Source organism: Rhinopithecus roxellana, chromosome 8 (genome assembly GCF_007565055.1).
Source record: "Rhinopithecus roxellana isolate Shanxi Qingling chromosome 8, ASM756505v1, whole genome shotgun sequence".
Classification (NCBI taxonomy): Eukaryota; Metazoa; Chordata; class Mammalia; order Primates; family Cercopithecidae; genus Rhinopithecus; species Rhinopithecus roxellana.
The window spans coordinates 89,132,065-89,156,507 of record NC_044556.1 but is presented as its reverse complement, the minus strand read 5'-3'; the positions used below and the strand labels follow the sequence as shown (position 1 = coordinate 89,156,507).

At 52.2% G+C, this 24,443-nt stretch overlaps 2 protein-coding genes across 10 annotated transcripts in view; one reads left to right on the top strand and one right to left on the bottom strand.

The window, feature by feature from the left end:
• The window catches only part of TMEM63A (transmembrane protein 63A), a 37,472-nt gene extending 20,613 nt beyond the window's left edge, over positions 1–16,859 (top strand). For 3 of the 8 annotated variants that reach the window (XR_004058734.1, XR_004058733.1, XR_004058737.1), the window contains 13 exons: positions 45–178; positions 1,423–1,560; positions 3,045–3,198; positions 5,712–5,818; positions 5,990–6,076; positions 6,803–6,865; positions 8,975–9,137; positions 10,015–10,120; positions 11,785–11,889; positions 12,316–12,483; positions 13,382–13,903; positions 15,186–15,365; positions 15,486–16,859. Coding sequence is in view for 3 of the 8 variants with exons in the window: in XM_030935663.1 (XP_030791523.1) it covers positions 45–178; positions 1,423–1,560; positions 3,045–3,198; positions 5,712–5,818; positions 5,990–6,076; positions 6,803–6,865; positions 8,975–9,137; positions 10,015–10,120; positions 11,785–11,889; positions 12,316–12,483; positions 13,382–13,503; positions 13,841–13,903; positions 15,186–15,359 (1,584 nt within the window). In the remaining 5 variants the exon portion in view is untranslated. Of the gene's footprint in view, positions 1–44; positions 179–1,422; positions 1,561–3,044; positions 3,199–5,711; positions 5,819–5,989; positions 6,077–6,802; positions 6,866–8,974; positions 9,138–10,014; positions 10,121–11,784; positions 11,890–12,315; positions 12,484–13,381; positions 14,567–15,185; positions 15,366–15,485 lie in introns of those variants that run through there. The other 5 variants (XM_030935663.1, XM_030935664.1, XR_004058736.1 and 2 more) reach the window with 5 other exon arrangements.
• Positions 16,838–24,443, bottom strand: part of EPHX1 (epoxide hydrolase 1) — a 37,911-nt gene continuing 30,305 nt past the window's right edge. Inside the window, exons 4-9 of one of the 2 annotated variants that reach the window (XM_030935667.1) lie at positions 23,799–24,026; positions 23,341–23,470; positions 22,660–22,868; positions 19,937–20,045; positions 17,769–17,894; positions 16,838–17,245 (exon numbers count right to left, since the gene is read on the bottom strand). In XM_030935667.1, coding sequence (XP_030791527.1) covers positions 17,044–17,245; positions 17,769–17,894; positions 19,937–20,045; positions 22,660–22,868; positions 23,341–23,470; positions 23,799–24,026 — 1,004 coding nt within the window. In that variant the 3' untranslated portion in view covers positions 16,838–17,043. The remainder of the gene's footprint in view (positions 17,246–17,768; positions 17,895–19,936; positions 20,046–22,659; positions 22,869–23,340; positions 23,471–23,798; positions 24,027–24,443) is intronic. The other variant, XM_030935666.1, reaches the window with a different exon arrangement.

Genomic DNA, 24,443 nt, shown 5'->3' with positions numbered 1-24,443 from the left:
CTGCATGGGGCCACATCCTCCCCATGGGATGTGTCTTCTGGCAGGAAGACGCCATCTCTTACTATACGCGGATGAAGGACAGGCTGCTGGAGAGGATCACAGAGGAAGAATGCCACGTCCAGGACCAGCCCCTGGGAATGGCCTTTGTCACCTTCCAGGAGAAGTCCATGGCCACCTAGTGAGTGTGGGCACATTCCAGACCGCTTCTTGGATGACTCCCTGTTCCCCTCCAGATAACTCACTGTCCCTCTTGGGCAGAGATGGTACTGCTGACCCACCATCCCTGGGATTTATCTGTGGTGTTTCCTTCTCCTCCCTTAGCCACCCACACTCACTTTCGGCCAGCCCAGCCCATGTTTGTGTGACAGGTGGTGGGGTTGTGGGCAGCAGCCATGGAGTGGGTGATTCTGGCCCACCCCCTCAAGCTGATGTGGCTTGGTCCCACTGCCGGGTTCTTCCCTGCTGCCCTGGACCCATCCTGTTGGCTTCATGTGCCAGCCTTCCCCCATGGGAGATGGAGGCACCCTCCTTTCAGACATCTGCTCTGGACCACAGATCCTTCTGTCTGTGGCTCCCCACCTTCCCAAAAATACAAAGCTGTGGGGAAGACCCCTGGGGCACGCTGTGGCGCTCACTGCAGTCAGGAGCTCGACCCTGGGGAGTGGCTTTTCACAGTGGCCCTTTGCATGGGACTCTAGGCACTCATGCCTGTGGTCTCAGTGTCATCTCGCCTTAGGAGCAGCAGGGGGTGGGTTGGAAGAGGGGTGCCGAAAGGAGGTGTCCAGCCACTGCCCCTCCCCCTGCCTTCTCTGCCCCGGGCATTGTGACACTGGGAATGGACTCACACAGGACTTCCTGCCTCTCTGTAGACACTGGGGCAGGAGGAAAGGGGAAGGCATCTGAGGCAGGAGTAGAGGGGCTGCTGGGCTCCTTATGGGAGGTTAAAGGAGGAAAAGCTGTGACCTGTTGAGATGGTGAGGGTCGAGGTGGGAGCCTTGAGGAGGGAAGCTTGGAAACAGGCGGTGTGTAACGTGGTCTATTGCTACCCTTGGGCCTGGTGAAAAAGTGACAGAATGAAAAGGTGAGCCACTGGCTTGACGGTAGCATTGATCAGAGCTCCAGCTTAACAGGCAGGGTGGAGGGGGATGGCCCTATGGAAGAGCAGTGTGTTGGGATGTGTTGCCCTCAGTTTCCTTATCTGTAAAATGGGAATAGTACTCCCTTTCTTGCTGGTGGTTGCGAGGATTAAACAAAATTCTCCACACAGTGTGCTAGCATGGCGCCTCTTACATAGCATTACTCATAATACACTAATCACAGCAAAGCAAAGGTCCTGTGTCACTGCCTGCCACTCCTACTCAGTCCTCACTTGCCACGGTAACTGAGTAGCCTGGGCCTGGCTGTTTCTACATTTCCTTGCAGCATCCTGAAAGATTTCAATGCCTGCAAGTGTCAGAGCCTTCAGTGCAAAGGTGAGCCCCAGCCGTCCTCCCATAGCAGAGAGCTCTGTACCTCCAAGTGGACAGTCACCTTTGCCGCTGACCCTGAGGACATCTGCTGGTGAGCTCCAAACCAGCGAGAGGTGGGAGAGAGGCCTGGGTTCCTGGTGGGAGCTGCCCATCACCTGGAGCACAGGTGTGACCTGGCAGTCAATGGAGATCTCCACACATCTGTAACTCTCTGGGCCGTGATGCTGTGATGTGCTCACTGTGGCCCAACTGGGGTATCTGCCCAGCCCTTCCCTCCAGTGTTCCTCCCTAGCATTCAAGTGCTACCCAGCAGAAATATAATGCCAGCTCTGAATGTAATTTTACATTTCCTAATAGCCATGCTAAAAAAGTAAAAAGAAACAGTTGAAATTAATTTTAATAATTTATCTCACCCAATATATTCAAACTGTTATTTCAACATGCAATCAATTTTTGAAAAATGTGAGATGTTTTACATTCTCTTTTTCACACTTAGTCTTCAAAATCTGGTGTGTATTTTACACTTCTAGCACCTCTCAATTCATACCAGCCACATTTCAAATGCTCAGTAGCCACATGCAGCTTGTGTAGTCTTACTTAGGTCCAGTGTCAGCCTGGAGCTGTGCTGGTGAGCTGAGCTGTGTCCGTGGGGCCATGGTGAGCCTCCAGTGCTGTGCTGAGGGTAAGGGCACCCAGCGCAAGACCCAGCGCAGCTGCCTGTCCAGCTCTGCCTCAGCTCCTTGCACAGAATGAGCTTGAGTTGCTCCTCTCTGCTCGGTTCTAGTTCTGCCTTCGACAGTTTTGCTCTTTGGTTCATAGGGCTTCCTAAACCCAGGATTGCTTTGTGGGTCTGTTCTTTGGGATGAGAGACCAGGGCAGGTGCAAGCTATGCCTTTGCTCCTTTGTCCCTGCCTCCCTTGTCCCTGCACCCCAGCCATATCCCCCTTGGGAAGAATGAGTCATTAGTCACAAAGCATTGTAGATGTGTCTAAGAAATGCCATGCTGGGGCTGGGCATGGTGGCTCCCACCTGTAATCCTAGCACTTTGAGAGGCTGAGGTGGGGACTGCCTGAGCTTAGGAGTTCAAGACCACTCTGGGTAACATAGTGAAACCCTGTCTTTACTAAAAATACAAAAAAATTAGCTGGGTGTGGTGGTACATGCCTGTAGTCCCAGCTACATGGGAGACTGAGCAGGAGAATTGCTTGAACCTGGGAGGCAGAGGTTGCAGTGAGCCGAGATCACACCACTGCACTCTAGCCTGGAGACTCTGTCTCTAGAAAAAAAAAAAAAAAAAAGAAGGCCTTGTTTGGCCTGCTTGGGTGCTCATGCCATCTCTTTGGGTAGATTCTGGCCCCCACACTCTAGCTGGGGAGCCACATCTGAGGGAATAACCTTTGTTCCCTCTGAGCTCTCAGGGACCTAAGACTTGGCCTTCCTGTAGTTCAAGGTCAGTGCGGAGAACTTGCCCCCAGGCTAGTCTCTTGGTCTGCCTAAATCTGACCTTCTGACCCACCTAAGCCACGAGCACTGGGAGACAAGCCTGGAGACCTGTGTCCCCTCTCCCCTCTGCAGGAAGAACCTCTCTATCCAGGGCCTCCGCTGGTGGCTACAGTGGCTGGGCATCAACTTCACCCTCTTCCTGGGGCTGTTTTTCCTGACCACACCCTCCATCATCCTGTCCACCATGGACAAGTTTAATGTCACCAAACCCATCCATGCGCTGAATGTGAGTAATTGTTCTGCAAAGGCCCTCCCAGGAGAGCTGGTGAGAAGAGGGCTTGGTGGGTGGGGAAGGAATGGGGACGGGAGTGGGGTGTATGTGAGAAACTAAACCAGGGGGTCATGTCGCTCAGCTCACATCCTTGCTTTTAAGCCCTGAGCAGGCATGGCCATGTTTATTTCAATGTCTTTATAGTAATGCCATACACACACACACACACACATTATATGTATATATATACACACACATGCATACATATATGTTTTAATAGACTGTATCTAAATACTCAATGATGGGGATCCATTTGAGTTGAATGAGGTCTATTCAGTTTGGTAGAATATTAAGCATCCATTAAAAATTGTGTAGATTTTGTGGCACCCATGCAGGGCTCCTGACAGAAGCAGGGATGTACCAGTGAGGCATGTCTATCATGGACACTACCAGGAGGGGCCAGGAAGGAAGGAAAAGAGCTTTGTTGATTGGAGGTGGCAGGATCACAAATTATTTCTTTTACATTTTAGTTGCTAATGACCTTGTTATAAAACTATTCTGGGGCCGGGCGTGGTAGCTCACACCTGTAATCCCAGCACTTTGGGAAGCCAAGGCGGGCGGATCACCTGAGGTCAGGAGTTCAAGACTAGCCTGGCCAACATGGCAAAACCCCGTCTCTACTAAAAAATACAAAAATTAGCCAGGTGTGTTGGTGGGCGCCTGTAATCCCAGATACTCAGGAGGCTGAGGCGGAGAATTGCTTGAACCGGGAGGTGGAGGTTGCAGTGAGCCGAGATTACACCACTGCACAAGAGCGAAACTCCATCTCAAAAAAACAAAAACAAAAACAAAGACAAACCAACAAAAACTATTTATTCTGTATAGGTAATGAATGATTTTCAAAAATCTTAGATGAGTCAATGAGATAACAGCCAAACACTCAACTGGCATTTACTCCAAAAGCTATTGGTTTCTCATGATTAACTTTGCCAAGCCATCTCCCTAGTTTTTTTTTTTTCTTTTTAAATTTCACTTTGCATTTGGTTACTCATTCTCTGGGAAAGCATACTGGGCAAGAGGGCCTCCTTGTCCTCACTTTGCCATTCCCCCCATCTGATGAATTCTGAACCTCAGTTTTTCATCCAAGAACTGGAGTTAAAACACCTGCCCTATTATACAGGGCGCGAGGCTGTTGTCATGATAATCAATGAGCTGATGTGTGGTTGAAGCTCTTATCTGACTCCATAAATAGTTTAAAACTACCTAAGTATAAATTCAGCAGTTTTGTTTAAGATTTCAAGCAGATATTTTAAACATGCATTCCTTTGCCAATCTTTATTTAATAGAGGGACAGGCCTATTCTTTTGAGGATGGATCTGCTGTTAAGAGCTCCCCTTTGTCTATTTTACATCAACCACTCCTTATTTCATTGTTTTGTGATTCCAGTGTTGCCTTCTTTAAAGTAAAGGAAGAATTTAGATATTTGCAGAGCCATTCTGAATATAGAAACTTCCTAGATCGCATATCCCTTGATCTTTTTTTTTTTTTTTTTTTTTTTTTTTTTTTTTTTTGAGACGGAGTCTTGCTCTGTCACCCAGGCTGGAGTGCAGTGGCCGGATCTCAGTTCAATGCAAGCTCCGCCTCCCGGTTTTATGCCGTTCTCCTGCCTCAGCCTCCCGAGTAGCTGGGACTACAGGCGCCCGCCACCTCGCCCGGCTAGTTTTTTGTATTTTTTAGTAGAGATGGGGTTTCACCGTGTTAGCCAGGATGGTCTCGATCTCCTGACCTCGTGATCCGCCTGTCTCGGCCTCCCAAAGTGCTGGGATTACAGGCTTGAGCCACCATGCCCGGCCATCCCTTGATCTTTTATCATTAATGTACTCTCATCTAATTAACAGTGGTTTTTTTTTTTTGTTTGTTTTTTATTTGTTTTTTTTTTTTTTAGAAATTGACTTTTATCAAGTCTTTCCAAAGTATCCAACTTAGTTTTCAAAGAAAATTTCTATTTTTATGTTCATCTAATAAGTGACAGTAATAAGTCAATCAGCTCATGTAATCACAGTAACAAACAGCAGGATTGTGGATACACACAGTAGAGTCCTGATATGCTGCAGCTGGACAAGTGGAAGCTGAGCAGGCAGGGCACCCCCTGCCTGCCCCACGCCCCCAGCCAGGACTCCAGGCCTTCAATGTTCAGTCTTCCCATGGCATCAGTCATTTGTTTTGTATAGGGAGCAGAGAAGGTTATTTAATCTGTTTAGTCAGATAAGTGGCGTTTGCTTGTATGTGAAATTGCTTTCTTTGCTGTGCCGTGAAGAGGTATACAAATATAAGGTGCTGTTACTGATTATTCAGCCAACATTTATGGACTACCAACTCTGTACCTGGCACAGTGTTGGTTCTGGTGGTCAGAGATGACAAACTCCTACCCCGGGAGTCCACTGAGCGACCGTGCCAATAGGTCATGGCCTCAGAGCCGTGTGGCCCACGGCCCCTGTGACTCTCTCTGCTGTGGACCTTTCTCCTAGAACCCGATCATCAGCCAGTTCTTCCCCACCCTCCTGCTCTGGTCCTTCTCGGCTCTGCTCCCCTCCATTGTCTACTACTCTACACTGCTGGAGTCTCACTGGACCAAGTGAGTACCCGGGAGTCCTGAGGCCCTGCCCCTAAGACGTATGTGTCTGACCGCTCCCTTGTCCACACCCTGTCCCCCAACTGCTCAGCCAATGGGCACGTGGCAGGGGCCTCACTGGGGGCACCTGGAGCATCTGGGGGACTATGAGTACTCACCTTTGACTTCCTGCAGGTCGGGGGAAAACCAGATCATGATGACCAAAGTCTACATATTCTTGATCTTCATGGTGCTGATCCTGCCCTCCCTGGGTCTCACCAGGTATATGCCACCACCTCCTGCTATAAATTCAGAATAAGAGTCATATCAGGAGAGCACTGTCCCCAGGAGAATGCAAATGGTTTGGTAGCAGAAGCAAACCTCTAACAATATCTAAGTGTGTCACAACCTGTTGGCGTGCAGTAGGGCTGGGTCATTGATTCTTCTGGCAATATGATTGTTCTTCTTTAAAAAAGAAAATAACACCATATTGGTCAGGCTGGTCTTGAGCTCCTGACTCAGGTGATCCACCCGCCTTGGCCTCCCAAAGTGCTGGGATTACAGGCGTGACACTCCGTCTAAAAAAAACCAAAAAACAAAAAAGAAAGAAAAGAAAAGAAAAAACAGCTTGAAAATTTTGTGGCCAGGCACGGTGGCTTGTGCCTGTAATCCTAGCATTTTAGGAGGCCGAGGTGGGCAGATCGCTTGAGTCCAGGGGTTCCAGCCTGGGCAATATGGCAAAACCCCATCTCTACAAAAGAAAAAAGAAAAAGAAATTTACCAAGGACCTTCCACTGAGGGAGGGCCTCATTATGGCTTTGTTTATCTCAAGGAAGGAAGTTTCTGTTAAAGCAGACTGTGACAGGTCATGCTGTAGTAATGCATCGTTGAGAACAAAAGTCGATCTCGAGCTTTGGCCTGTTTTTAGAGCAAAAGAAAATGAAAGCATATGTAGTGACAATATAGAATGCTGGAAATAAACTCTTAGGGGGTTCCTTTGTTTTTCAGTCTAGATTTTTTCTTCCGGTGGCTCTTTGACAAAACTTCCTCGAAGGCTTCCATCAGGTTGGAGTGAGTATTGCCAAGTTGAGTTTTGGAGCCATGGCTGTGGGTGAGAGTCCCACAGGGGCTGGGGCTGCAGTAGGGTGGGTAGGGGTGCTCGTAGCCTATGCTTCTGAACAGGCATCTTTCTCCCCAGACAGCAGGGCTTGGGGCCTCACCTCCACCCAGCCAGGTTCCTGGGAGCTGACCCACTTTGTGCTATGCTTGCAGAAATGTGGTTAATTTTTTAGGCCGGAACTCAATTAGCAGCTGTCTCATTCATTCTTTGAAACTTACTGAGCACAGAGTCACATGGGGAGAAGGAATTGCTGGGTCTCAGTGGTGCCAGGGAGTGGGGAAAGGAGAATAATAATTAAACATGGCAACCGGGATGCCTCTGGGCTCTGGGGATTATTTTTGCCATCACAGAATTAAACTTACTGCCGATGTATCCTTGTTAGTATTTTAAACTTACACCATGCCACTTAATAGTAATAGCTATTGTTTAAGAAGGCACTACGCTAAATGCTTTATGCATCTTTTGCTCACTGAATCTTTACAATGAGCTATGAGGAAGATACTATTATCCTCTCCATTTTACAGATGAAGAGACTGAGGTTCGGGGATGTTGAATAACTTGCCCAAGTCTACCCAGCCAGTTAAGGAACAGAGCTGGGATTCAACCCTAGCCCCTACAGACTATACGTTAGGTCTTAATATAGGCCCAGAGGCTTGGCATTGACTTTCCTAAAAGAATGTGCTTACCTGTAAGGATGGGGTGAGTTATTTTAAATGAGTTCTTGCTGAGTAAGCTGATGAGTTGGGAACTGGCAGCTATGACAGACACACATACATACAACCAGCAATAGTCTAGGTTGACAGTGACTTTCAGATTGACAAATCCAGTGAACAACTCAATTCTCATCTTATGATCTATCAGCGACATCTGACGTATTTATCCGAGCCTTCCTTCTCGAAGCTCTGCCTTGGCTCGCTCATCTCATCTTGGCATCCTCTTGTCACCCTCCTTGGTGGGTTCTTTACCATCTCCCCAACTCTAGATTTTGGCTGCCTGAAGGCTCAGCTCCCAGTTTTGGGTCCACACTGCCTCTCTAGGTGACTTCAGCTGAACCCATGGCTTCCATGCCATGAGACTGCTCCTGAATTAACTTATGCGGACAACATCCACATTTATGCCTCTAGCCTGCACCTCCAGGCTGATAACCCAACTGCCCACCTCAAATTCCAGCTGGAGTTTTACTGGGTACCACGGATGTTACCTGCCCAAAACCAGACTCCTGACTTTTACCCTCAAATCTGCTACTCTATAACTTTCCCCATTCCATATTGTTTTTCTAACTGTTTTGGCAAAAAACCTCAAAGTTCACCTTGTTTCCTTTCTATCCCTCCCATGCCATACCCAGCCTATCAGCAAATCCTGACAGCTCTCTCTCTAAAGTAGATCCAGAATCCCTCCATATCTCACCAACTCCAACACAACTGCCCTCGCCCCACATGGGGATCACACAGCGGCCATCTGCGTAGTCTTCCTGACCCCATCGGAACAGATCCCTTCCTTGCCCTGGGTCTGCCCCCAGCCCCTTTCAGTCTTGTCTTCTGCCTTCCCCCAGCCCACTGCTGTCCAGCCCCATCTGCCCTTTTGTTCTTCCTGGATGTGCAGCAGATGAGAGCATCCTCAGGCATCTTATATGTTGTTCCCTTTCCCTGGAATCCTGTCTTCCCAGGTTTTGGGATGACTTGCTCCTTCACTTCTTCACATCTCTGCACGAATATCACCTTGTTAGAAAGGCTCCTTCAACCCTTGTATAACATAGGAACCCTCCCTGCTTTATTTTCCTCTAGGACTCACCACCCCCGGCATATGGAATATTTGTTTGTTTGCTTCTTTGTGCCCCCAGCTAGAATGTGAATTTCAAGAGAGTGGGGGCAGGGGCTTTGTTCTGTTCTTAATGTCTGGAAAGGTACTTGGCACACGGATGTGTTCTCCAAGTATGTGCTGAATGAAGGGAAGACTATACAGCCCTCCCAGGGGCTTTCTGCTCCTGCCCAGCCTAGGAGCCCCTCCTCTCCCTCCAAGAGCGGCTCTCAGCTCACAGACCTGGGTCCCGGTTTCCCCAGGTGTGTCTTCCTGCCTGACCAGGGTGCCTTCTTTGTGAACTACGTCATCGCCTCGGCCTTCATCGGCAATGGCATGGAGCTGCTGCGGCTGCCAGGCCTCATCCTCTACACCTTCCGCATGATCATGGCCAAGACGGCTGCCGACCGCAGGAATGTCAAGCAGGTGCCATCCCCTGGGCCCAGGGCTGTGCCTCTGACTCCCCCTCCCATGTCCCCCTTCACTGACCCGAGGGCCTCTCACCCCCACTACCCCCGCTAATGGGTAGCATTTACCCGACTACCCACTAATGCAGGCACTGGGCTAAGTGCTTCTCAAACCCGGGCCCAGGCAGGCGTGGTCTCCTCCAGCCTCCTCTCTAGCTCACAGGCTGGAGGAGAGAGTTTGGGACTCTGGCATTTGAAACAGTTTGATCACACACATACATACCTACAACTCAGACCAACCGACTCTTTTTCCGTGGGTGCCCATTTGCATAAATTCTTAGCCAAACCCCAGATGTCAAAGGCATTTTTGGCTTATGGCATTTATTCCAGGATTCCCTGAACCGGAGGGTGTGGGATTCTCTTTTCTTCTCCTCTGCCATGGCGGGCACTGCGTGAGGAAAGTGGGAGAAGTGCTGCATTCCTTCATTTCATTCTCAGCCCCTTATGAGCCGGGCACTGCTAGTATCCCGATTTCACAAAGGCACGAACTAAGCTGGCCCAGGATCCCCTGCTAGAAGGGCTGGAGTCATGAGGAGTCACTCTACACCTCTTCCCCGACCACCTCTTCTCTCCAGGGGCTCACATGCCTGTTGGGTGGACAGGATTGGAATGAAGGGAGCACTAGCAAACATGCATCACCGTGCCTCAGGAGGGCTGGGTGCGCTGAGTGAAGCAGGGCAGGCTGGGAGGGATGGGAAGGACCTTGGGAGGCGGGGAGCCACGCATCTCCTATTTCCAAAGTCCTCTACCCCGCTCTCCCCTCACCACTTGGAGAGCACAAAAGGGTGTTTGAGGTGGAACAAGTCCATAAGCTCCTCACCACCTCCTTCTCCCAGAACCAGGCCTTCCAGTACGAGTTTGGAGCCATGTATGCATGGATGCTGTGTGTCTTCACTGTCATCATGGCCTACAGCATCACCTGTCCCATCATTGCGCCATTTGGTGAGTGGCCCTGGAGCCTCTCCCAGGATATGTGGATGGCTGATTGCACCAAGCCTCTCGGGGACAGCTATCACCAGGTTGTGCCCAGGTTGGAGTTCCCAAAACCACAGCCACAAGAGCCATAAGCTGCCAAAGACCCACTTGACACCAAATTTCACTCATTTCTTTCTTTTTTTGTTTTGAGACAGGGTCTCATGCTGATGCCCAGGCTGGAGTGGCATGATCTTGGCTCACTGCAACCCCCGCCTCCTGGGCTCAAGCCATCCTCCCACCTCAGCCTCCTGAGTAGCTGGGATTACAGGTGCCCACCACCACGCCTGCCTAATTTTTTGTATTTTTAGCAGAGACGGGGTTTCACCATGTTGGCCAGGCTGATCTTGAACTCCTGACCTCAGGCGATCCACCTGCCTCAGCCACCCAAAGTGCTGGGATTATAGATATGAGCCACTGTGCCTGGCCTCATTCATTTTTAAATGAATTCCTCCCACTGGCCCTCAGCTAGGACCTCTTTCAGTACTTCTGGTCTGAGGTTCTCTGCCCAGTGACCACGTCGTTCATGGTTGATTTCTTTAGCAGCAAGTAAAAGAGTCACAATCACAGCTCTCGTGCTGCTTTCACTTCGGCAGATGCCTGCCTCCAGAATCGTCTTGGAAAGAGGCTGTTTCACACTTGGATGTCTGGCCTCCGTTCCTCCCCAGCCCTTCCCGTGCAGAGCCCCCGTATGGCATGCTCCCACACCTTATCCTACAAGGCAGGTCTTGTTTCTATTCCCTCTTCACAGATAAAGAACTTCATATGTTGTTAGTAAGCAGGAGAACCAGGATTTGAACTCAGGACTGTTTAAAGACCAAGGTCCTGGCCACTGAAATAAAACATCTAGAGCTGGCAGATGAATGAAAGGCTCTAGAAGGAAACAAGACCCAAGAGACTGCTGGCAGCGATAGCTGAGGTTTAGGGGGAGAAGTTGTTTTAGTTTTCACTGTATACTCTCTTGTGTAGTTTTAAAAATTTACAGTATTTACACTTTCAAAACAAAATTTATTTTTTAAAAAAGAACCTGGGACCAGGCACGATGGCTCACTCCTGTAATCCCGGCATTTTGGGAGGCCTAGGCAGTGGATCATCTGAGGTCAAGAGTTCGAGAACAACCTGGCCAACATGGTGAAACCCTGTCTCTACTAAAAATACAAAAATTAACTGGGCATGGTGGCAGGCGCCTATAATCCCAGCTACTCGGGAGGCTGAGGCAGGAGAATCACTTGAACCCAGGAGGCAGAGGTTGCAGTGAGCCAAGACTGCACCACTGCACTCCAGCCTGAGCAAAAAGAGCGAGACTCTGACTCAAAAAGAACCTGGCATAATAGAAAAGGCAGCACCCACTTTCTGTTGGTCCCCCATGTGTGCTCTTGTGCCACCCCTGGGGTAAGATCCTCGGGCCTCATTCTGTGTTGACTGATGAGGGCGGGGATCAGCTGGGTGGGAGAAGGCCAGGGGTGTGGGAGCACTGACATACGGGGGCTCAGCATGGGAAGGGCTGGGGAGGAATTGAGGCTAGACATCCAAGTGTGAAACAGCCTCTTTCCAAGATGATTCTGGAATGTTAGTGTTCTGTGGGGACAGGATCACAGACATGTGACTCCCTTGGTGTGGGGTCCATCCCACAGACCCTGATCCAGCGACGAATGAAAGACATACACTGACAGATATTTTGCCTGTCAGTGCGACTAAGGGGCTCTGCTGCCTGAGTCTGCACCCGTGGATGATCAAAGGTTGGTCTCAGGACCACATAAGTAAACAAGCTATTTGGATAAACTCCCCCACATTCCTATGTATCTACACCCTAAGCTTTTGAGAGAATTCAGCTGCCTTCAGCCAAACCCTTTACTGAAGTTATGCAAACCTCTCGGCCTTCCAAGGTTTGTGTCTATTTCCTATAACTTTATCTTAATTTTCTCCCACCACCCTGACCGATCCCCTACACCTTGGGGTCACAGAGAAGTGAGGAAGCGGGTAGGAGGGAGAAAGAGAAAAAAAACTAGCAGCCAGAGGTGCAGGATGCCTCATTTTGTGTTCAAGCAGTAGAGCAGCAGCCCCAGTCCTGGCTCCTTGCCAAAACAGCTGCCCCTGAGAGGAAGAGGGCAGAGGCGTGTGTGTGGCCCTGCAAGGTCTCCAGCTCACAGCCCCATCCCCTGCAGGCCTCATCTACATCCTGCTCAAGCACATGGTGGACCGGCACAACCTCTACTTCGTCTACCTCCCAGCCAAGCTGGAGAAGGGGATCCACTTTGCTGCTGTGAACCAGGCCTTGGCAGCCCCCATCCTATGCCTCTTCTGGCTCTACTTCTTTTCCTTCCTGCGCCTGGGTGAGCGGCCCTTCCAACCTGGGGCCAGTCCTTGGCTTCCCATCCCTGCATCCCCACCAGCCAGTCAGATCCCCCATTGCTTTCACAGCATCAGCTTGGCATCCAGTCAGAATGTGGTGCCCAGCGTGAGGGCTGGTTAGGTGTCCAATCAGAATGTGATACCCAGAATGAGGGTTGGTTACATGTCCAATCAGAATGTGTGCCCAGAGTGAGGACTGTGGTTAGGTGTCCAATCAAAACAGGATACCCAGGGTGAGGGCTGGTTGGGTGTGGTGTTGACAGCTGAGCTCCTAAGCTAGCCCCAGTGCAGGTGTAACCCTTGTGAAGGGTGGGTCAATTGTCCCATATGTCCCTGGAGAGAAGACGGTGCCATTATCAGCTGTGCAGGGACTGAACCAGAGGAAATGGGGAAGCTGATCCAGATTGCCCTTTGAGGGTGGTGGTTGGGCCCGGCTCCTTGTATCTCCTGGCATGGAAGAGGTGGGGACATGGAGGAAAGAAAACTGACACTCCTGGGGGAAAGACATGTCTGCCCTGGTCAGACTGGGGGTGTGGGAGGGTCCATCCTACCTAGCCCAGGGCACTGGAGACTGGAGGGAACGGACCCAGCAAGGAGGCTGGTGAATTGCCATTGACTTGGCATCCCAGTGCCTGAAATCCAGCCAGGGATGATGCCAGCCATTCAGTGGGTCCCTCTGTGTGCTCCTGGCTGTGAAGGCACCATCCTTGCTGCTGGAGTTGAGGGCTAGGGGTGGGGGTTAGGCCTTACCTTTGTTTTCTGCCTGAGGGAGAAGTCACGGGCAGTTTCCACACCAGGTGTGGCCCCTTCCTCAGCAGGGTGAGGGCAGGTGGCAGCCCCTCCCTGCCCACCCCAAGGCTAGCCACCCTCTGTCCCCAGGTATGAAGGCCCCTGCCACTCTGTTCACCTTCCTGGTGCTGCTGCTCACCATCCTGGTCTGCCTGGCTCACACCTGCTTTGGATGCTTCAAGCACCTCAGCCCTCTGAACTACAAAGTAAAGGTCCCCGACCCCACTGCCCCGTCAAGCCCTGGGAGGAACAGATGGTGGGACGGGCTCGCTCTCAACGCCTCCCACCCTTGTCTGTATCAACACAGCAGCAGCCTTCTCCAGATTCTGCTTCTCCATGGGAAAGGCGTGGGTGGTTGGGTGCCATGTGTAGCTTCCCTTGCTCCCCTCATCCCTGCACTCCCCCACCCCCATCTTCTCTCGGGCTGCTGCGGAGCTTGGTGCCAGCTGGTACTATTATTCCGGGTGTTAATAGTCTCTGTGTTTGGAGGGTGTTCATTCACAGAGATCAGTTTTGTTTATCATTGCAAGTTTTTGCTGTTATCTGCAGACAGAAGAGCCTGCAAGTGACAAAGGAAGTGAGGCAGAGGCCCACATGCCTCCACCGTTCACAGTAAGCTGTCTGTGCCCCTCAGCCTCCGAGCTTGTCGCCCTTTTTTGCTTTCGTTGTAACAGTCCCAACCAGATGGGCCCCAGCAAATGTGCTTTGATGATCTCTTGCTAAGATCACATGGCAGGCAGGTTTGTGAATTAATGGCAGAGAAGGAATCCCGGTCCCCCTGGGTGTTTTAACCTGCATATTTGAAACTGTTGAGGAGATGAGTCTTGTCTCGGTTCATGGCCATCCCCCTTGGTTTCAGTTCCTTGCTCTGACACCTGGGAGGTGTCCTTCTCTGCATATTTAATGGCTGGTGAGTTTGGGGCTTTAGTGAAGGCACATGGTAAGGCGCTAGGGTTTGACAAAGGTTTGTCATCAGCAGTGCATCTGCCTATGCGAGGTCCTCCACTAGGTTCCAAGAGGGTGTCAGACAGACTTCCCTTTGAATTCAAGAAATGAACATTGCACCTGCTTCAGAGGAAGACCCCATGGTCTTCCTCTGAAGGCTCCTTGTCTTCCTGGTTCTCCCTGCCTCCAGGGTCCTGCTCCCAGGGTGGGGCTGGTAAGCGAAAACAGAGCCCCAGGGTTCCAGAGCTGTGGCCACCGGCCTTCCTGACAGCCGGGGCCAGGACAGAGCCAACTTCATCTGCAGGGTTCTTTCTGGTGACTGCCTCCCAGGTGTCAGGCTCTCTTATCGGTGTCTGTCCTTGGATAAGTTCCAAAAGAGGGAGGGCCTCAGAAGGACTCATTATCCAGAGACACACCTGTGGCTTTGCTGGCCAGGCAGGGAACACGCAGGACAGGTGGATGATGTCAAGCCCTCACTCACAGTCAGGGTCTCGGGATGGGTGGGGCAGGGCTCTGCACCCGGGGTCAGTGGCTGGAGCCTGGGATTGGGAGGAAATGAGACTCACACAGATATGTTGAGCATCCCAGGGGTCCCAGGGCAGCGTTCTAAGCCCCCTACATAGGTAGACTTGTTTCTTCTACAAAGTGAGAAATCCTCCTAGGATCCAGGGCTAGGAAGTTTAGTTTCCTCTGAGAAACTGCTCTCCTGTACTTCCTTCTGTCATGAGAACTGTGTAATTGGGCTTTCTCTTTTGCCCTGGCTGCTAGGAAGTTCCACAGGTGGCATATTTTAGGTCCTAATGTCCTAAATTGATGTTGCTATTTCTTCATATGTCCTTTATGGCCACTGTCTGTGTCTTTCTGTTGGGAGGAGAAGGGCAGGAGGGGAGGGATGCAGTGTGGAGTCTCATGCCTGCCCCAAGCCAAGCACGAATCCATTTGCTGACAGCCCTACGTGCCTCGGATTCTGAACGGCTTGGCCTCGGAGAGGACAGCACTGTCTCCACAGCAGCAGCAGCAGCAGACCTATGGTGCCATCCACAACATCAGCGGGACTATCCCTGGACAGTGTTTGGCACAGAGCTCCATGGGCAATGTGGCTGCTGCCCCACAGGAGGCCTGAGGCCGGGTGAGCTGCCGGCTGGGTCAGGCTCAGGGGAGCCTGTGGGGTGAGAAAGGTGAAGCAGGGTGAGAAGACAGGTGAAGCAGGCTGACTCCCAAGTTCATGACTTCTTCCCATCTGTTTTAGGTCTCACTGCTCCGAAAAGACACAACCAGAATGGCCTGGGGCTCAGGCCCTTGGCTGAGCGGGAATGTGTTGGGACTGCCCAGCTGAGCCATCAGGTGCCCATCTTTTCTGGTCCCAGCAGTGGTGAGGGGAGCACATGCAGGCCTCACCCCTACCTTGCTCACCCAGTTCCCCCTCCGGCACAAGCTTGCGGCTCTGCAGCTGGGGTGACATCCCCAGTGGTTTGTCGCCAAGACCATGTGGTGGACTTTTCGCCCCCCAAACTGATGAGTCTGGGAGAATATATGGAGAGAGAGATGTAACAAGGGGAAGGCCTCCTCCCTTCTGAGCACACACACAACCGATAACCAAAGAGATGCTGCAGTCCAGGTCTGAGATGAGCTGGCGTCCAGCTCCCCGCTCCATGGCCAGTCCCTCCCCAGCCCGGCACCCCCTCCAGGCTACACCCAGGAGTGAGCTATGAGGAGCAGGCTGGGAGGCGGCCAGTGCTCCTGCCAGCTGTGCACACACCTCTGTATCTCACTACAGTTCTGTGTTTTTGTATCATGTTGTCAGGGACACCCCATAACAGGCAGGGACAAGGACCACTCATAATGTGCCCACTGGACCACAGTTAAGATCCAGCCTCTCCCACCTCTTCAGGGCTGAGTGCATGAGTCTGCACCTCCAGGCAGGCTCTGTGCAGTACTCACCCTCTGTCTGCTCCCTGCAAGGTGTGGGGGTGGGCAGTGCTCAGGGCCTCCTCGGAACCAAAGGACAGCGTGGTCGGCACAGAGGAGGGGGTGCCTGGGCTGGGTGCATCCCATTGCCCTTGAGCTGTGGCTCTGGCAGGAAGGAGGGGCTGTCCCTCTTCTCCCTCCTGGAGAGTCCAGGGGATGGGATGCAACTTAAGACTTCTGCCTGAGAAGCTTCCTCCCTAAGAAGCCTCCTCCCTGCTACCTCCAGGGGGCACCAAGGCACAAGCCTGTGCAGTGGGGGTGGGAGGGGGTGCGGAAGAGCAGGTCCAGGCTCCTTTCAGCCCAACTGGGCCAAGGCCTTGGCACCTCTGCAGGCCCTGCCTGTGCCTGTCCGCTGACCTGGTAGGCCTGGACTTTCTGACTCAGGGACCCTGTTGATGCTGACTTGCGCCTGCAGTGGCGGCCAATGCTGCCTCTGCCCCAAGCTGCCCCTGTGCTGGGAGGGGTGGGGGCAGTGCCATTGGTCTGGTGCAGCACAGCCCTGGCCAGTGGCCTCATCCCCAGTGGGCCTCCTGTGCCTCTGCCAGCAAGGAGGGGCCTGCCAGCTCTGCTTGGACAGGGGGCACCATGTGGGGTCAGGGCATGCTTATGTCACTGGGTTCCAGCCACTGTTAGAAGTAAAGTCATTTATCATCAAGGCCATATTGCTTATCACACAGAGTTGGGGATTGGGGAGTGAGCTTGGAGGGGTGAGGGGGTAAGCGTGGGCTCCCAGCATGGGCAGGGGACGGAGGCAAACTCAGTCCTCAGAAAAGAGGTATCTTCCCAAAGAAAAGCCTGGAGGGCACTTGTGGAGGGAGGCAGGGGGCGGTGTGGGGTGGTCACTGCTGCTCCAGCACTGACAGGAACTTGCGGATGTCCTGGGCGAGCAGCTCCGGTTCCTCAAAGGCTGCAAAGTGGCCCCCACGAGCCATGTAGGAATAGGAGATGAGCTTCGGGTACTTGAACCTCACCCACTTTTCAGGCGTGTGCATTAGCTCAGAAGGGAAGGCAGAGAAGCCAGTGGGCACGTAGACCTTCATCCTGGAAGCGAAAGAGCCGATGGGAGTTGGGGGGGAGGCTGTGGCCCTGCACCTCTCCGTCCTGCACAGCAGGGGGTTCAAGAGCCTGGGGGATGAGGTCAGCTGGCCCACTCACAAGGAGCCATAAAGAAAAGGACAAATCCAGGGTCTCAAACACTCCTCTCACTATCCTCTCTTTTCTGAGAGGGCCACCCAGGCAGGGGCACGGGCCAGCCTCTAAATCCCCACCTTTGAGGGTCTCCATTTGAGACTTGGAAATCCCAGAACCATCAGTGCTACTCAGACCAGCATCCTGGACTGGGGAGCAGTACTGAAGGCCGCCCGGGAGCCAGGCACGTGGTCCCTCCATGAGGGCTTTCTTCAAACCCCTTGACCTTTAGTGTTCCCATCCAAGGGCCCTCTATAGCACCCCTGCAGGCAAGGCTATACTTATCCCACCACTGAGGGCCCTTACTGGAGCTCCAGACTGGCCATCCCCCTGCCTCCAGCCTCAGAGGCCCCTGTTCTCAGTCAGCCAGGCTCACCGCTCATGCTTCTGGGTCATCCAGCCCTGTCCCAGGTTCTCCTTGTAGAAGCGCTGGGAGGAGACGATGGTTGCTGTTGTCCAGTAGAGCATGACGTTGGTCAGCAGGTCATCCAGGGAGAACTTCCTGGGAACGCAGAACACAAAGCCCCACTCTCAGTGCTAGATGCAGTTGTGTGACAAAGGGCAGCTGGACAGTCCTACAAATGCCAGGCCCTGACCATGCGACTTCCCTCCTCAGACCTCATGCAAGGTGTGTGGTATCCTCATGTCACAGGCAGGCTTTGCCCAGGACTCCAGACTGGAGTGCATGGATTTAATCGAAGTGTCTCTTATCACCCCAAGGTCCTCCCCCACACCCACCTTGACTCTACACATCCATCCCCTCTCTCCTGCCACTGACATCTCCTCCCTCCACTCCACCCCTGCACCATGAAACTGCTCAGGGCATCAGCTACTATGGTGACCACGTACCAGGCAGCATGTTCCAAGCTCCTTACCTTCATTTAATTCATGTTTTCCTCTCAGTAGCCTATGGGACATAGGTACTATTATCTCCATTTTACTTATTAAGTGGAGAATCCAAACCTGGGCAACTTGGGTCTAGGATGCACACTCCACAGCCCCCACCCCACCTTCCACTGTCCCCAGAGCAGGCGCTCCCAACCCCACCTTCCTCTCTCAAACCCTGGATCTCTAGCAACAGCAGCACGGAGCAGGGACAGAGATAAAGGGAACAGCCTTTTCAATGTGATTTTGGTGGCAAAATGAAAACATCAATGAAAACTAGTTCCAGTACACATGCCAACTCTGTGAGATGGATTTCTGCACGTCGGCCAAATGCTTCCATCTCCCTTTCGGCTCTGCCCGCCGCTTGAAAACTACCACCACCACCATTTCCACTCTTGTGTGTTCCGGTTCTTTCTGGAACACAGATCTGATCCTGTCTGCCTCCTGCTCAGGGCTTTGGTGCTCCCTGTAACCCGGGGCCAGAGCTGCAGGAGTGGCCTAGTGGGACAGTCTGGTGGGGCCTCGCGTCTGGTTCCAGGTATCCGTGTACAAGGAACAGGCCAGACCCCTTGCCAATGTGGTCCTGCAGGAGCTCCATCGACCCCTGGGTCCTGCTGAATGTAGGGCAGGGGAAGCAGATCCCAGAGGAAGGCCCTACTGAGGCTCTTGGAGGTGGTGAGGACCTGCCTGCAAGAATGAGTTTGCTTGCAATCTGGCCCCAGCGTACCTGCTTCAGCCTCTGGACAAGCCATCCTTTGCAAGCACCCTTTCCTTGCATTTTTTATGGCTTTTCTCTTTGCCTAAATTTCTCTCTGCCTAAATTTCTCTCCTCCATCCAGCAAACTCCTACTCATCCTCCAAGGCCCAAATCAGATACATTCTCCTGGTCATTTTCCCTCTCTGCCACTTAGACAAAGAGAATCCTCCTTACACTGAATTCTCACAGTCCTTTGTGCATTCATTCAACATCTAGGTACTGGGCTCCCACTGTTCACCCGGCACTGTTCTAGGTGATGGGGCTAGAGCATGGCCAAGACAGAGTCCGTACCCCTAACGCGGGATTCAGTCTCATTTTACTCTCTTTCCCATCCCCAGCACTATCTGGTCCTCTGTGTGTCACTGAAGGAATAAAGGGATGGGCCCTGGAAAGGGTGGGTCAGAGCTGACCTTGGTGAAGCCTGAGTCAGGCCACAGAGCTGGGAGTCAGGCATGTAGAGGATACAGCCTTAAAGGCTCTGAGAGATGTAACAGCCTCCTGTCTTTCTGCGACCACCCTCCTGGAACACACAGTCATGTGACCCTGATGCCAGGTTCTCCAGGGAAGCAGGAGGAAGAGCCCAGATGCTCTTGGCAATAACGTGGTGCCTGCTGCCCTCTGGGCTCCCTAATCCCCAGAGGGGCCTGTTCAGCAAAAGGAGCACAAGCAGGTGAGCCTGCATCCTAGTCCTGACCATGCACTGTGAGGCTGGGAGCAACTCACCAGGCCGCCTCACCCGAAAAATGCAGCTACGTTGGTCACGGGGTGAGGCTTTGTAAGAAAGTCAACAATAGAATTTGGTGAGCGCCCCATGCAGAGCAACCAGACAAGGGGATGAAGAGGGTGAGGAGGTTGGCTGCTGGGCCGAGGGTCACGACTGCAGGGGCAAACCAGGGTCTCACCTTTCCAGGCCTCCATCCTCCAGGTATCGGAATTCCGTATTGGTCCAGGTGGAAAACTTCTCTAGAATATAGGCAGCCAGACCCACAGGAGAGTCATTCAGAGCAGAGCCTGGCGTGGGGGGGAGCAAGGGAGAGACTCAGGCCTGGGGACCAGGGAGCTGGAGCTTCACGTGTGACATGTGGCACTGGCCACAGAGGGCGGGGCTGTGGGCAGGAGGCCACGTTCGAGCACAGGTCTGCCCTAACTCCTGATGCTCACACGCTTCGCTTCCTTAACTCTCTGCCTCAGCATCCTCATCTGATAAACAGTTAGCTTCCTTCAAACGGAAGGGCCCATGCCTCTGCATTTGGTGGGGTCCCAGTGAGAAGTGCTGTTTTTAAAAAGGTGGGGTTTTTCAGTCTATGTGTTCTGATTCATGAAAAATGAGAAGCCACCTAAAAAAGTCTAAAATAAGGGATCAGTTACAAATAAATATTGATATACTCATAAGCCAAAATACTGTACAGTCATTAAAAATGGCTGGGACAGGCTGGGGGCGTTGGCTCATGCCTGTAATCCCAGCACTTTGGGAGGCCGAGGAGGGTGGATCACTTGAGGTAAGGAGTTCAAGACTATCCTGGCTAACATGGTGAAATCCTGTCTCTACTAAAAATTAGCCAGGCATGATGGCAATGCCTGTAATCCCAGTTACTTGGGAGGCTGAGGCAGGAGAATTGCTTGAACCCGGGAGGCGGAGTGTTGCAGTGAGCAGAGATCGTGCCACTGCACTCCAGTCTGGGAGACAGAGCGAGACTCCGTCTCAAAAAAAAAAAAAAAAAAAAAAGTAGGCTGGGACAGGCTGGGTGTGGTGGCTCACACCTGTAATCCCAGCACTTAGGGAGGCCAAGGTGGGTGGATCACCTGAGGTCAGGAGTTCAAGACCAGCCTGGCCAACGTGGTAAAACCCCACCTCTACTAAAAATACAAAAAATAGCCAGTCGTGGTGGTGGGTGCCTGTAATCCCAGCTACTTGGGAGGCTGAGGCAGGAGAATTGCTTGAACCTGGGAGGTGGAGGTTGCAGTGAGCTGAGATTGCGCCATTGCACTCTAGCCTGGGCAACAGAGCAAGACTTGGTCTAAAAAAAAAAAAAAGAAAATGGCTGTGACAACAGCATAGATGAATCTCACAAACATAATATTGAGCAAAAGAAGCCGGACTCAAGGGTACATACTCTGTGATTCTATTCACAGAAGGAGTTAAACAGGCACAACCAAAACCATCTGAGTCAGAAGTCAGAGCATGGTGCCTGGGAGAGAACCCTGAGGGGCATCTGGAGTGTTGGGGACGTGTTGGTGATATGGACATACTTGACTTGTAAAAATTAATCACCAAAATGTTCACAAGTTCTTTTGAGGGAGAGGAGATGTGGGGAGGGAGGAGAGGTTATACGAGATTGCCTTTAATGTTTTGTACTTTTTGCATTTTTAATCTTTTTTTTTTTTTTTTTTTTTTTTTTTTTTTTTTTTTTTTTTTTTGAGACGGAGTCTCACTCTGTCGCCCAGGCTGGAGTGCAGTGGCCGGATCTCAGCTCACTGCAAGCTCCGCCTCCCGGGTTCACGCCATTCTCCTGCCTCAGCCTCCCGAGTAGCTGGGACTACAGGCGCCCGCCACCTCGCCCGGCTAGTTTTTTGTATTTTTTAGTAGAGACGGGGTTTCACAGTGTTAGCCAGGATGGTCTCGATCTCCTGACCTCGTGATCCGCCCGTCTCGGCCTCCCAAAGTGCTGGGATTACAGGCTTGAGCCACCGCGCCCGGCCTGCATTTTTAATCTTTTTGACAATGAACATGTATTTTATAATCAGAGAAAAATACTGATTTTATAAAGTGCCATTATTATGATTATGAGCTGCCTCGTGTGTGTGTGCATGGGACTGCCACGAAAACTATAAAGAACCTCAAAACGGGCAAGACAATTCCTGGGTGTCTTCTGAACACGATCTAGGGAGTTACCTAGCAGACCTTCTGGACTTACGTGATTCTATAGAGTTCCCATCTTTCCTTGTCATTGAGCTATTTTACAGTTCTGTGAATTGTAGAGAACCGAGGGTAATGCGAATGACTCGTTCATAGAGGCAAATGCATTTTGTCCCATGACGATTTAATTGATATTACTCTGTGGATGTTGACAAGTTTTGTGTCTGTCAGCAAATTAATTTCAGTGTTATTTGTCTTTGAATTGTTTCTTTTTAAAATTTTACTGGTTCCTTTATAAATTTATCTTTTTGAAAAAAGTTTTGTCCTGGACCCTGTTTAACAGGACCCTGGTGGCAGATGTGGTTGCTGGGCCCTCCCTCACTGCCTGGGAACCTCTTTCCCAAGGCCCCAGGGTACCCTCTCCCCTCTCCCCTGCAGCCCAGAGCTGCCCACCCCCAGGATTCCTCCTACCCCAACCCCTCCATCCCTCTGCTTTTCAGTGTAGGATATAGACTCAGGGGTGGGAGATCAGGGGTGAAGCCACTATGAGTCGGCTAAACAGAGTTGCTAAATTGGCCTGGGAATCTGCTGAGAGTCCATCCTCTTGATTTTATGGGAAAATGCAGTTTAAAGATCTAAAGGGCTGGGAGGTCCTTATAAGAGGCTTTCTCCTGTGGGCAGCATTGGGGTGGGGTGGTGAGGTTCCCCCGCGGGGTCTCGCCACCCCAGTGGAGCCAGCAGTGGGCAAGGCCCCCTGAGCATGCTCACCCACGGTGTCGGGCTTGGTGCACTGGATGTGCATGTAGCCGCTCTCCCTCATCAGGCTGTAGAAGACCTTCTCCTTGACGGGGTACAGCAGCTCCACATCCCTCTCAGTGTAGCCAAGAAACCTCCCGAAACGCCGTCCCAGGAGAAGGGTCAGGGTAGAGAAGTTGCTTAAAACCAAAGCCATGTTCAAGTGCAGGCCTTTCACGTGGCTGAGGGCAGAGAGAGGGGCCCAGGTGAGGCTGGGGTGGTGTCAAGGAGAGGGGGAGAGGAGAGATGGCGGAGGATGAACAGGCCTCAGGGTTGAGGATCGAGCACAGGGCCAGCCTCTTTCAGCACCAGCCCCACTGGGGAGGCCAGGGGAGTTGGAGGAGGGAGGTTGGGGAAAAATAGAGTTTCTGGGGAGTTCTGCTCAGGGCTGTCCCAGAGCTTGGTCCAGCAGAGGTCTAAAGCCTGACATTCGCCTCCTATCATAGGCCTTCTCTGCCTGGGAACCTGGCCCAGAGCCGCAACCCTGGGTTATAGACAGGAAAATCCAAGTCAACATGCCTCAGGCACTGCTGAGTGACAGGTCACACTCCCTCCTCTCCCCTGGGGGGACCGTGGCCCACCCTGCACAGAGGTCCATCTCTTAGAGGACACACACGCACAAACACACACCCACCACCCCGACAGTGACCTCACCTGGGCACCAGCTGGGCCATATTGGTGCAGATCAGGGCCCCCCAGTCCCCTCCTTGAATGTAGAATTCCTGGAAGCCCAGCCGCAGCATCAGCTTGTAAAAGATCCTGGCGGTGGCCACCGAGTTGAACCCTGGCGGTGATGGGGAAAGGCATGGAGTCACAGGCAGATTGCTCCATGGGCCCTCTGGGTGTTCTATGAAATTTCTCAGGCCCGCCTCCTCCCAGGTAGAGGTGAGAAAAGCTCACAGAGACAAGAAGGAATCCTGGAGCCCAAACGTAGGGGTGGCATCTCCAGCCCTGGAGGGTAGTGTGTCTGGGGCCAGCCTCTCTGGCCCCTCCTTTCCCAGCTTCCTAGGGCTAACTCCCTGCTCACCCTCCCGGAAGGAGAGCCTGGTGGGAACATCTGGCCCACCCTTGGCAAGGACGGGGCAGTTATGGAGGCTCTAGCAGCCCCATACCCTTCTTGGAGGATGCCTCTGAAAAGCCATAGCCAGGGATGGAAGGGCAGATGACTTCAAAAACGTGCTCATCGCTCAGGCCATGGTTCTTGGGGTCAGTCAGGAGTGGGATGATCTTATAAAACTCGTAGAAAGAGCCAGGCCAGCCATGCACCATCAGCAAGGGCTTCGGGGTATGGCCTGCAGGCAGCTGGGGGGGCTTCACGTGGATGAAGTGGATGTCCAGCCCTGGGGGAGAGAGCACAGTCAGGGTGGAGGGAGAGAAGACCCTGTGTGGTCAGGCTCTGGCACCCCCCAGAACCTGGATATTGAGTACTGCCAGCCTTAGTGCCCCCATCCTCCGACAGTAATGGCTGACACTGGTTTCATATTCACACTGTGCTCCAGGTGCACAGACGTCCTCACTCGCCTTTACCACCTCCCTGCAAGGGAGCTACGATTATTGCTTCCCGGTTTCCTTAGAGGTGCCCCCTGATGGCAGGGCCAGGTCTGTACAGGCACTGCTGGGTTTCCAGGGCTCAGGACAGCTCCTGGCTCACAGCAGGCCTCCATAAATACTTGGTCTATAATTTAAAATCTGGAGGGTAGGGAGAAAGCCCCACATATCCAGCAATATGGGATTAATCAAGTATAGTTTGACAGTAT